The following is a 13,890-nucleotide window of genomic DNA, read 5'->3' on the forward strand; positions in this document are numbered from 1 at the left end:
CAAACACCTGTCAGGGATGGTCTAGATAATACTTAGTCCCGGTATGAGTGCAAGGGACTGGATTTACTGACCCCTTAAGGGCCTTTCCAATCCTACAATTCTATGATTCTCTGCAGTAACTTGAGTGAAAACAGAAATTAACTGAAATTCTGTTAACTGTGAATTTTGCAGAAAAGATATGATGAAATAATGCAATCTTTTTGAATGACAAATTTTAATAAGCTGCACCAAGCAAATTTAGCAAGACAAAATAGATATTTCTGTAGTCAACAAACAAGCGACAACAAATCTTACTTCTAAAGAGATTAATGTTTTTGAAGTGTCCCTAACTTTGACTAGTGTCTTGATTGTATTAATATAATGAAGTTACCCAAATAATCACATTACAAATGGGTACTGTGCACATTTTAAAAAATTACTGTACATGTAAGGACCTGTGGCATTTTAAACCTTTACAGTTAAATCACTGGACAGTCTATGGATGGTCAGATCTTACTTACAACAGGTGAAGATCATATATTATGCAACTCAAAATAGAAGCCTCTACTGCTATTCTCTCAAAATGCCCTGGTATTAAGTCCTATTAATATTACCTGATTATATGAAGATTTAGTATTTCCTTGGACCTCGGGGCTCACATATAGTGCAGTGCCAACCATACCTGTCAAATTATCTGTATGGATATAAAAGAGTTACTAGTTTCACAGAGCCTGCTAGTGGACTACAGCATCTAATGGTTAAGAAAATGCAGCTTTAAAAAAAACAAAAACAAAAAAAACACACCTCTTCTTTAAATAGGAATTCAGTCTTTGTGAAAGTTGAAGAGTGAAATATCCTACATATTTACAGACAAAACAGGCACAACTTGGACATGTCTCCTTCTTGTATGCTAATCACCCTGTCTTTATAGGATTCCATTATGATACTTTTCAGAGTAGCAGCCGTGTTAGTCTGTATTCACAAAAAGAAAAGGAGTACTTGTGGCACTTTAGAGACTAACAAATTTATTTGAGCATAAGCTTTCGTGAGCTACAGCTCACTTCATCGGATGCGTTCAGTGGAATGCATCCGATGAAGTGAGCTGTAGCTCACGAAAGCTAATGCTCAAATAAATTCATTATGATACTGTGACACAGTATGTTAATACTAAGACTAGAGTCACAACCAAATTAAACTACCATTATATTCATCCTCAACATATTTGCAAGATAGATCAAATGAGAATGTATAAAGAGTCCCCGCAAACACATACACACACTCTGTGGAGGTTTGTACCACTGAAGTCTTGCAAAAGTCCTGCATGGGTGGGGAAGGATCGGAGAAAGTACAAGCAGAGTGTCCACACAGGAATCTCTGCAACCCATGCAGGTCAGAGATGGGATCTGCCCTTACCTATAGAGTTAGGCTGAGAGAGAGAGTGAATTCACTTTTATGTAGCTCAAGTGGCAATGACCTCCTGGCAAAGAGGATACGGAAGGACAACAGCTGCTATTCCAGCTCATAGCATGGAGTAGAGGCAGACATCCCTGCCCAAAGCCAGATGATTTGGAAACTTATATACACACACCCTCCCCCCCCAAGGGCTTTTTGTGGTTCAAAATAAAATAAATAAATACAATTTGAATATAGAAGGGGCCTTTTGCTTTGCATAGGAGAGGGGCGGATTTCACTCCATTTGGGTATAGAAAGCAAGACTGTTGGATGTATGATTTTTCTTGGCACCAGTTAGAGTAAACAATATTTTTTGCACTTACCTGAAGTGTCAGACTTGGCCAGATGGTTTCCTGAATGATCTTCTCCTTGTTTAGTGTCCGCCTGAAACAGAAAAGTAAACACACACAAAGGTCAGATATTTTATAATTTTCATGATTGCAATGAATGTAGTGACTTAACTGAAAAGACTTCTTCAGAATAAAGCATTTTCACCGTTTATTAGCCTCTATTCACAAATCTAAATACAAGTCTAACTTTTGGCACCCAAGTTTAAATTTTTGGCTTAAACTTCTAAAGATCAAATACCACAATTCTAGACAACACTTTAATCAATTAATGAGTGTGAAATGCATTTAACCCTTTGGCATATGTATGTGTAAACACAGAAAATGTTTTATACAATTTATAGTCCTACACTAGAATATGCAATAGTGAAAATGATAAAGGAATTATGGACTGCACATTTAAATCTGCTGAACAACGTTAGGTTTTATTGACATTTTTCTTTTATATGTTACTCCCATACCAAATTAAAATTATTTCATTCACTTTCTATAATGGCCTAGATGATGTGTTACCAAGCTTAATTTTACGTAATACTTACTGCATATGCTGGGTGATCTGTAGCTAAACCAAAATCACCAATCTTCACATGATCATCAAAATCTAAAAAAATGTTCACAGGCTTCAAATCTCTGTGAATCATTCCCTGTTAACATAGTAAAAAAATGTTTGAATCAGAGGGGTTGAGAGAAAAATTCCTTCCAGGCTATAAAACAGTATCAGAAAGGGACCCCCTTTTTGGTTCTGTATACAGTACCAACCCATTCCACTAATTCACCAGTGATTGATAATGGGAAAATATTTGAAGGGGGTAGCCCAACAGCTAAAAATAATTTTAAGTGACAATAATATACCCAATAAAGTATTTTAAAACTAACTAAATTGTGGTAATAAAAAAACACATCTAGAACAATTTAAAAACACCAGTGCAGATTTATGATACACTATTCCAGAACCTTATAAAAACGGGCGTGAAACAAGAAAAATCATTGTATAGATCTGACAGTTGCTAACAAGTGTAGATACTGTAACATTCACTAACCTTCTCATGGATGTAAGCTAATCCATCCAAAATCTCTCGGAAAAGTCTCCAAAGCCGACTAGTATCTTCATACAATCCCTGATCAATAGTGTCCCGTAATGTGCTCTTTTCACAATACTCCATCTTCAGACACAAGGAAAGAGAGAGATGGTTGTAGTTGTTAAAAAAAATTGTCAGAAGATTTCCTCTGTCAATATGTTAATACTCAGCTCTGTACTACAACCAAAAACGGTCAAGAGCAACTTGTAAACACCATATCTCCATAACTGTGTAGTCCAACAATCTGGAATTTTCTGTGAGAAGTATTTCTACTAGAAAACAATTGTATTGTCATCTATGGATATTATCACATAATTTTCATTCCTGTACTAACAGAAACTTAAAAACCAATCCATCCCTGACCTTTAATTTAAAAAAAAAAAATCCAGTGGAACTCTAGTCCAGAAAAAATGCTAGTTTAAAATTGGCTTTTAAAATATTTCTGGGTTGATTTTGCTTAGGTCTTTAATTGCTTGTATTAAAATAGTGTATATCTATGTAAATACATGCAGGAATTGCCATACCAGAGAAGACCAGAAGTCCATCTAGTACAGTATCCTGCCTTCAACAGTGGCCAGCATCAGATGCCTAGAGAAAGGTGGAAGTAGGATAATCTGCCTCTCAGGGAAATCTCCTCCTAACCCTTAACAACTACAGATTGTCTTACGCACTGAAGCATGAGGCTTTTAGCACTTTCAAAAAACTCAGTTTTTGGATTTACTATTATAACTGTATAATAGTTTTCTAATTATTACATTTTCTTAATTAACTAAGCACATAATGCGGTAGCTTTGAAGAGAACACTTAACAGTTCACATTTATGAAATCTGATTTTCATCAGTGAAAGTAAACATAGTATGTTCCAATCCCATACTGGGATCCAAGTTAATCCATACAGCAGTTGTGGTACAAAGGGGGATATTGTGATTAGACATTAAACAGAGACCCTTTTTGTCAGCCTAATTAGAAATTAAATATTCCCAAATGCTTTCCATCCTTCCAAAAACTAGGGAATAACCCTCATGCCCTGGTTAACATTCCCTCCATTTAACTGATCTAATGTTCAAGGTGGTGGGCAAGACACTGCTGAACGTCCAATGGCTGTTTTGTTTGCTGGCATAGATACTGGTACTACAGTGACTAACTTACTGCTTTGTAAAGCCCCTTAACCTAGTGATTCCTTAACTGTGGTCCTGGTAGAGCTGACTGGTTCCATGATTCTATTGCTCCTTGTTCTCATCTACTAAATCACATGACAAGAAGCTAAAAAATATATCAGATGCTTTCCTAATATTTTTCAATGTAAGCAATTGCTTGTGATGAGGCTGCTTTTTAAAAATCCTGCTAAAAGTTGATCATCATTCTTTAAAAATAAGGAGGCAGAGTTGTCCCAGGCATCCAAGAATTAAGCTTCTTTTGTACCACTCTTAAGTATATGGCAAGGGGTTGTCCCCACTCTCATCTCATCACAGATAACAGCAACAACTTCAAGTGGGAGTGTTCAGCTCTACTTCATGAGGGGTCATCTTTCTTCCCAGCATATGCCCCATGTATCCCTTTCCCATCAATCAGGGCAGGGCAAATCACTACTAGTGAAGATGGCAAGCAAAAGTGATGTCACACTGACTAGTGGTGGAAATTGTTCCCGCTCTTTGATTATTAAGTGCTACATAGGCAGGGCTTTCCAGTTCCAATGACCACAGACTTCAGTTGGCTCCTTTCAGTGTAGACAAAGACTTTAAAAAGTCAACATATTATATTTATGTCAACTGGTTCGTTGTATTTCACATTCTTTTTTCCATAATAAGAATACATACGTTCATTGGCCAAACCTTTTTAAAAAACATCCTAGTTTTATATACTAAAGAAACATTAATCTTCAGAGTTTCATTTCAGCAATCTGATTCTGCTTGGTTACTTGTGCAGCTACACAGAGAAAGCAATTAATTTGTGTTTACACAGTGTATGGTTTATCTAATAACCTTGCTATTCTCCATAACCAAATACCACCCACACCAGCTGTCTAACCTGAATGAACAGACAGTGTACTGTCTGAACCACTGAAGTGCAGTCTTCTTTACTGTGACTATTCTTTTGATGGCATTCTTCATCCTATACCACAGAAACAAACAAAAAACAGTTAAGCTAACACAGAGTGGTCCAGTTCCTTAATCATCAAATCATTTTCGGATGGCCAAAATACATTCTTGCATTGTGACTTTCTGTGGCTGAATTTTGAGCATAGTAAGACAGGAAGAAGTGTCGTACGTTATCTATCCATTAACACTGCTTCATTTTCAAAATATTAATGAATATTCTTATTATTACCAAGTAATAGAGAAAGGGTACACAGTGGAATATCTCTATTTAATCTGAACCTCAAACTACCTTATCTTGTAAAAAAATTATTTGTGGAAAATAAGCATGGATAATATACTTAAAAAAGTATAATGTTACTATACAGTTCAGTGAACTATAACATAAAACTAATAAATATATTAAAAAAATCCAACCAAAAGTCTATACTTTAGTGACCAAAATGCATTGCACTGGAGTCTGTGTTTTTAACCATATCAAAGTTAGAGACTGAAAGCTATATTGATACAAGATGTCCACAGTGCCAAAAGAGCACAAACAGAAGGAGGAAAGAGTGATAGATTTAAGGTCATATAGCTTGTCAACCATTAGAACTAGAGACATATGCTGTCTGCTACAAAATAACTGGGAACATCAGTTTTTTAGTGACACTCCAGTGATATGCTGTAATGATTTCATGCAAGTGGTGAGGGGTTGGACCTTAAAAAACAAAACAAAACAACCCCACCCCCCCACATTATTCTGATTAATATCCTCTTTTCCCCCATTTCAATTGTTAAATTAAGAACTACTAGAACTATCATAAAAAAATCTTTGATTTATACCATCTAAAAGCAGCTCAGCATCCCAGCTTTCAAATGATATAAAGCATTCATTTTTAATTTTGGCAGTCAGAGATCAGCTACTAAAATTATGTGAATACTAAAACTCTGAACTTGCAAGTCCATGCTCATGAGTTTACAAACGAGTAATCTCACTTAACTCAATGAAAATAGGAGTCCTGATTCCCAGTTTCCATCAATAAGCAAGAGGCCATTTTCTCTTTATTTTATTATTGCTACAATACACTTTGGTTGCGTGTAGTGTATGCTTTCAGGGAAGATCTCCAAAAGGTGTCCCTATATATCGAAGAGCCAGACTGATCTTTATGATTGATCTGCGGTTTGTAAATATATATTCCTACCTCCAAATGTTACTTTATCCCCTTTGTTCTTCCAGTACTTAGTAATTTTATATTTACCAGAGTAGGACTTTTACTGTTTTCATCCTCATTATCAAAAATTATATCGCTTTCAGAATCTGCAGCTGGTCTGTTTAGGAAAAAAGAAAAAAGTTGTATTTGTAATTAATACATTTACCATCCCTTTTGCAAGGATATTAGTATGTTATTTATCTAAACATAGAAAATCTGAGTTTAGAGTGGAGAGAGATTACATTCATGACAAAAAACTGCACCCAAACTGTGCAGTTAAATGCAGCAAAAATATTTATTGACAGATCATCATATCTCCAAGTTACTACAAGGGAGACAAGCATTTCCAACCATATATTTTATTTCTGCTCCTCTTAGGCAGATTTTATATATATTTCAGAAATGTGTCCCCAAAAAATCATGTCCCATCACTGACAAAAAATATAGTGGAGGAACACACCCCAGCTACTTTTCTTACTTGAGGTCAGATGATTTTATCTTACTCTCAGTCTCTTATTTGTCCTGCTACTTTCCTGGCATCGGATTTGACTTTTCTGGAGCCACTGCTTTTTGTCTGTGCCCAACAAGTAGCATTGTCTTTGATACAGGATAAAACTATCATATGGCCTGATCCTGCAAATGCATCAAGGGGACTACTCACGCGAGTGACTTTACTCTCATTCATGCTTGCAGGATTAAGCACTTGATTCTCCCTTTGCTTTTGTCTTCCAGTGTCTTATGCTGGTAGCACTGCTAATGATTTCTCCTGGACAGCATATCAGGCTTTTGTCCGTTAGAGGAAAAAATGTGCACTAGAGCAGGACTGAGCAATCTTATCTCCCAAAATAACTCCATTTATTAAAACGCTTAAGGCTGAACTTTCCACCCTCCCCCAATGCAAGCTGTCACTGATCTATTGTAAATTTTGCTCATCGCGGCTATTTAGCTGCTGCCAAATAAAGTATTATGCAAAATATTAAAATGTTCATTTGGAATAGCACAACATTATGGATAAATGTTATTTGCCAGACAGATATGGGATGTAAAAGGGAGATCAGAATTTGGACTTGACCATTTTCTTCCTAATGCTAAAGCCTACTTACAAGAATGACTGTGAAAACACTCCTCCACCATCATCATCTTCATCACTGGACTCCTGATCAGCTCCACTAAATTTGGTGCTAGAAGATCTCTCACAAGAGGTGCTCCACTCAACTGAACTTGTCAAAACAGGGGGAGGGGCATTGGCTTCCACATCATCTGTTGATTCTTCTTCATTCTTCCCATTCAGATCTAACTTAGCAGATGCTTTTTTCCCTTCTGTAGTTTCTGATGTTGAGGTACTGGGAGGGGGCTTTTCATGTTTTTCTATCCAAGCATTGTAATACCTCACAATATTCTCATGATTCAGACGAGAAAGCAATGTTACTTCGCCTTTAATTCTCCGGAACTGCTTGCTGGCAGGATTTATGTGAATACGTTTCACAGCATAGTAGCAGCCATCAAGTTTGTTTTGTACCTGCGAATTAAAATAAATCTAACCTTACAGGACTGTTAGTTCCTTCACAGTTGGAGCTCCTGAAAGGTGACAGAGTGACAGCACTGAAGAAGTCCCCCATTTATCTGTGAAACAAATGCAACCACAGTGTAAGCCTCCCCACACTACCTCACCAGTATACCTCTACCCTGACCCTAAGGATTAGAGCAAAAGTGTAGTTAGGCCTATTCAATTACTGGCCTCTGCTTAGGGCTATCAGTAAGGATACCAATTCTCATGAGAGTTCCACATACTTCAAAAATAAAATACACATAACATTTAATATACATTTCATGGAAAAAATGCATACACAAAAATGGTTCTATAAAACGAAGGGGAATGACTTTCCATACTGAACCTTGATGACTGCTCCAAAAGCCCCTTTGCCAAGTAGCTGTAACTCTTCAAACTCATTGTAGTAACGTGAAAATTGCCTCTGTGTTTCTGTGAAGAATGTAGCACTAGGTACGGGACTGCTGGCGATAACAGTCTCAATGTAATCTATTCCTGCTGAATCTGAAACAAAAGTAACAGTTGACCATAGTACAGAGTGTGGAAAAAAGCAATGCAATGTTAACCAATCATCAGAAGAAATAATGACACATACTTTAAAGAACCATGATCAAGTATGACAGGATGGCAGATTAAGACCTGGAATGTAGGGCTTTTCTGTTGGGTTATCCTAGGCTCAGCTACTAAAACCCTGCATTAAAGTTCAGGGTAATTACTAATGAATCATGCCGCTAGATAAGCAAAATTAGCTCCAACAATAACAGAAAGGGTTTGGAAAAAAGTGTCTTTGAGCCAGAGGAGGGAAATCCTAGGAACAACCTTGCTCAGGAGAAAGTTTAGGCTAAGGTTTTACATTGTTATTGTTTCTGAATTACCAGTAAAGCCAGACTCCAGGAAGGGGGCTGGACTGGACACTAACTCAGGGTCAGTGTGTTCTGTTGAAGGTGGGGTACAGACTGAGCCAGTTCACACCAAGTAACCACAAAACAAAGATACTGTGGTCTTTATCTTTTAAAATATTGTATACAAATAAACACAGGTTCTTGATATTCCTACAGCTCAAGCTACCTGCATGCACCTAATTTTATATATGCATTTGTGTTTACCTTCCCATCATTAATTACTTAATGCCAGGGTATAGCAGAAGAGACTGAATTCTTTACCATCTGGATTTTCTTCCACTACAGGTATTTTCATTTGCGGAGGGTTTATAAAACTGTGTTGTAACAACTGCTGAGGACTCCATCTTTCCTTATCTTCCAAGCAAACACATCTAGAAACCAACCAGAAACAAACCTTTTTTCACAAAACTATATATGGGCTCTAAACTACCAGAGAGCTTCCCTACATTTTAGAAACAGGAAAGGAAATACAATTAGCACCGTTTTACAGATAGAGAATAGAGGCACAAAGAGACTAAGTGATTTGCCCAAGGTCACACAGGAAGGCTGGGGTGGCACACGGAACTGAATCCACATCTCCAGAGTCCCAGGCTAATGCCCAAAGCACTGGACCATCATTCTTCTATAGAATTATTACTAGTAAGAAAGATGGATTTGGTTATACTGTTGAAAACCTGTTCCAGAAAACTCTCTTTTAGAAGTTAGAAAAGGAAAAAAAAATAAGACGGCAGAGGAAAGAAAGAAAATGGTGGGCACATACTTTTTCAGAAAATCTTCAAAGTCAGCAGGTAAGTCATTAGGAATAGTGACCGGATATTCCTTGGTTACGTGTCCCTGGCTGAGAGAAAGCAGTAGCAGGCCCAGACGCCATACATCCCCTTTTTTTCCAGGCTTGTTAGGCAGCGCGTCTTCACTAAATCGAACTTTCGTTTGCTCAAAAACATCCTCCTTACAGATATCAGCTAGGCGCTTTGAAATGCTGTAGTCTGTCACTTTGACATTTCCTTCAGTATCTACCAGGATACTGGAAGCACACAGGACTTTGTGCACCACTGAATTACTGTGCAAGTAGTCAAGAGCAGACAAAAGTTGGGTTGCATAGTGGCGCAGCTGATCAATGGGAATCGGGACCTCTTTGCTCAGGTATGTAGAAAGGTTAGATCCATTAATATGCTCCACTAAAATATCTACCACAATTGAATCATCTTGCTCTTTAAGGATCATGGACATGTAACGTACTATGTTTGGGTGATTTAGCTTCATCAGTGAGCTGAACTCTGTTTCTGCACCCTGAATCTGTTTAAGAGAAACAAAATATAACATGCATTAACAAAATACAGTAATTGATCTCACATTTCATGAAAGTGGCATTGAAAAAGTACATTTTAATAAGGACAAGTGAACTTGTATGAGCAAGAGAAGACCTAAACTTCATACCAAGACCTAAATCAATTTTTTTGAGCTTTGAAAAAATTTGGATAATTTAGGTAAGAGCTGTTTTGCGTTCTCATGCTTCTGCACTTCCTGGCTTCTAAATTTAGATGGAAAAGGAAGCATTGAAACACCAAAGGCTATTCTCTCAACAGCACCAACTTAAAATCTTACACAGTCAAGGGTTTAGCTCAAGTTTCAACCAACATCCAGATATTTGGGTGCTACCTGTAAAAAAGCCATCCTGGTGCCTTTTGAGATGATTCATTAGTAATTTTTAAATCCGTCTAACACAGAGTAACTCAAATAATACAAAGGCCCTGGGAGATGCCCAGATAACTTCTTATATTAAAAGGAGATGGCCAGCAGGCTGTAGAAATGTGTCCTGATGGGAACTGATTTAAAGCACACATTTCAGAATTGCTGACCAACTTACTCAGTGTAATGATACTGAATACACAGGATGTGACTACTGGAAAGATTAAAGGAATGCATAACCCTGAAATTCTGCTTCTGTAGTGTTTCTGGGAGTGGTAAGTTTGCTCCAGCTCCTTTTCGTGGCTCTTAGGCTCCCTTACTCAAGCACCTCTGTTCTGCCCCTCCTCTGTGGAGAATTGTTTATTCAAACCTAACTTATTCTGAAATGGGGTTGATGGACATGCCCTTAACTCAATAATAGGGTGTCAGCTGTATGAAGCTAGATAATAAAAGTTATTATCATCTACTACCGATTAAGTTATATCCTTTTATGTACAAAAAGATTCCCAAAATTCACTCACACTTCTTTGTGCCCCACATCTCTGTTTGTATACCTTGTTTCCACAAGGGAGTGCTATGTATTAAGTTCACAGTCCCAAATATTGTATTTTAAGTTGCAATAGCACTTCTGTAATAAATCTGTTTCCACTTGCTCACCCTTTATAAAAAAAATCCCCTTTTGAGCTGAAATGTCGTATTATTGGGTCTCAGCCCAATATTTGATTTGCAAGGGTTTCAAATCAGAGCAGAATTTTCCCCTTCAAGCCAAAAGACTTAACTATGTTCTACTGTGCACGCACAGCAGCACATTCGTATTTTAAAATTTTCAGATTGAGAGCCCTATCCTAGTGTTCATTGAGGACTTCACAGCAAGGTACCAAAGACAACATTTTCCTCTGCCATATGGCTGTGCCAGAGAAGCTCGATTTTCCCCTCCTCTAAATTTTTCCTTAATATTGTATTAATAGGTTTTACTTATGTATTATACAAAATTTGCCTATGACCTCTGAATAAATCAACGTCTTTAAGTGAATGATGCAAACTTTTCAAACATTGGAATTTTCAATCTTATCACCAGCATCTCAGTTCACTATACAATGTTACACAGTATAACTGACAGCCAAAGCAAAAGCATGAAAAAAAATCAAGCTGAATAGAAAATAAAAGTGTATTTATTACCTGTTTTTTGCATTTATCAACTTTTTCCTTTTCTTGAGTTGTAAGAAATCTTCCCATTTTTTTCTGCCATTGAAGAACCCATTCATATACTAAGACAAAGTTGCCAGTATATATTTCCAAGGCATTGTAGACTGATTTTCCAAGCTCTTCATCCTTGTCTACACATAAAGAGAGGGAGAGAGAGGAACATAACTTCTTTCACTTCTAGTGGGCCTGAAAGAGGTCCTACAAACGGTGAATAAACATTAAAAAGTTTGCTTTTTAGGTAATTCAGTTAAATCTTACAATATAAACCTAATCAAAATAAAAACAAAATCTGTAACTGAATTTGATATAAATTGCCTGCTTAATATCAGCTCCATTGAAATCAAATGACTGACAAAAAAATCAAACTACAGGAAAATGTACAACAAACTTTACATTAATATAAAATGACATATGTTTTACGTAAGAATTTGAGGTTTCTGTAACCAAACATCCTTTTCCTCTGACCAGATGCTTAACTCTCTATATAGTAGTTTGATCATGTGGCTTCAAAATGTACAATAAATAATGAAACTATGTTTGTTCAAAGTAAGTAGTATTTTCAACAGCAAATCCATTAAAGTGATATAGTGAGAGAGAATGCTGAAGAAGTTTGATGGTTAAATTCAGCAGACACTATAAAGCTCAGATGCTTAACTGAGCCTCCTAGCCTTGTCTACATCGAGGCTTTTGTGAAACTCTCCCATTAATGCTGTAGTACCAGAGCTAGCAATGGTAGGGGGCATCCTAGTATTGTCTAGCCCTACTATTATAATTGGTTTTAAGTATTTCATTAATAGCTGTAAAATTTCAAGTTTCGGAGCAATGTTTAACAAGCCTTCTATTTACAAATATAAAAACCAAACCCATTTATTGAGTATATTATTCAAGTAAAGAATAACAGTAAACACACTGAAATGTTTTCTCCCCTGGAAATGTTTATTTGCAGATCTAGATACACTTCACTTCAAATAGTCCTAAAACAAATAAACAATATTCACTCAATTAAAACCTCTCATTTCTCCCTCACACCCTTGACAGGGGCTCTCCATATCCCTATCGGAGCCATTGAACAACATCCTTCCCCTTCCAATCCCACCCTCCACATTTTACTCCTATTTACACCATTTAAAAGTCCCTGCAGCATGATTCCCTCCATGTGGCAAACACCTATCTACCCGATCCTCTTATGTGAGCAAAGCAAGTTTTTAAAAAGTAAAGCTTCAATTGCTGTTTTGCTCACCTATACATTTTCCTTTGTGAACAGTAAGCTGACCAGTGCCACCAGTACTGAAGTTCAAAATTTCATAATTTCCAGGAGAATCTTCACTACTACATACAGAATGCTGACGTTCTCGCCTGTAAATGTGAACAGTGTTATATTAAGTTGGAAATATATTACTAATACAATTGATACAGGTCTCAATCTTGTAAATGGATCTAGAGAAGCAGACCTTTACTCCCAATGAGATACCCATTGATTTCAACGGGACTGCATAAGTGCAAACATCTACTTGTATAAATCCAACTGCAAGATCAGGATTAGCTTACAGATAAGTTAACATATTGCACTGGGTCTCTATACTTAGGCCCCGATTCAGCAAAGCACTTAAGCTTATGCTTCCATGCTTAATAAAGGCCTTAATGCTTCTGCAGCCTCTGATGGCAATTCTACTCTGAATAGACCTGTAATTGATACTGTAGTTCTGAAAACAATAAATGAACACAGCTCTATTTTGCTATATCTTTCAAAATATTTGAAAGAAATAACCGATTTAATTTTGCTAAATTCAATGCCATCTTATATTAATTATTTTATGTGATATAAGGTGGGGTTTCCACTTATTTCTTCTATTTTCTCTTAAGTCCACTCTTTTTAAAGGGATGTCACAGTAGTCTAGTCCCTAAAACTTAGATGTTGTTCAAAAAAGGACTGGGTGTGGGCCAAATGTTTATAGAAATAGTTTTTTTAAAGGAAATATTAAGTGACAGGTTTATTTTTTAATTAAGCATTGCCTGTTTCACTGGAAACCCCAATACAATGGCCTTCTGCTAACATGTTAGAACCCCCATATGAAACAGACCAACCTAGTTTCACTGTCTGAGCTGCATGAAGCGAAACAGTATATAGTACCAGTTGTGAAGAGAAAATTAGGTTATTAAAGATGAAATCATTTTAAAAACAATATAAAGTGTTACTGGAAACACAAATAAGAATTTATTTCTTGCATAGAGAACGCTTTGCTTGCCAGTGGATACTGAAACAGCAATCACAGTAATATTATTCCCCTCTAGCCTCGAAGTACCTGGCACTCTGTGTTTTTCAAAAGTTAATATAAATATTGCTGTGTTTGTATAAGGTCACAAAGGACACTCAACAATGAGGCAGCCACCATTCAAA

At 36.7% G+C, this 13,890-nt stretch overlaps 1 protein-coding gene across 1 annotated transcript in view; it reads right to left on the reverse strand.

Moving 5' to 3' along the window:
• The window catches only part of EIF2AK4 (eukaryotic translation initiation factor 2 alpha kinase 4), a 73,174-nt gene that overhangs the window by 29,439 nt on the left and 29,845 nt on the right, over nt 1–13,890 (reverse strand). The window contains exons 7-18 of the mRNA XM_084630956.1: nt 12,733–12,848; nt 11,466–11,623; nt 9,358–9,893; nt 8,859–8,968; nt 8,042–8,199; nt 7,250–7,665; nt 6,195–6,264; nt 4,886–4,969; nt 2,819–2,941; nt 2,318–2,422; nt 1,755–1,815; nt 594–673 (exon numbers count right to left, since the gene is read on the reverse strand). Coding sequence (XP_084487082.1) covers nt 594–673; nt 1,755–1,815; nt 2,318–2,422; nt 2,819–2,941; nt 4,886–4,969; nt 6,195–6,264; nt 7,250–7,665; nt 8,042–8,199; nt 8,859–8,968; nt 9,358–9,893; nt 11,466–11,623; nt 12,733–12,848 — 2,017 coding nt within the window. The remainder of the gene's footprint in view (nt 1–593; nt 674–1,754; nt 1,816–2,317; nt 2,423–2,818; nt 2,942–4,885; nt 4,970–6,194; nt 6,265–7,249; nt 7,666–8,041; nt 8,200–8,858; nt 8,969–9,357; nt 9,894–11,465; nt 11,624–12,732; nt 12,849–13,890) is intronic.

Source organism: Lepidochelys olivacea, assembly GCF_965140295.1.
Source record: "Lepidochelys olivacea isolate rLepOli2 genome assembly, chromosome: 6".
Lineage (NCBI taxonomy): Eukaryota > Metazoa > Chordata > Testudines > Cheloniidae > Lepidochelys > Lepidochelys olivacea.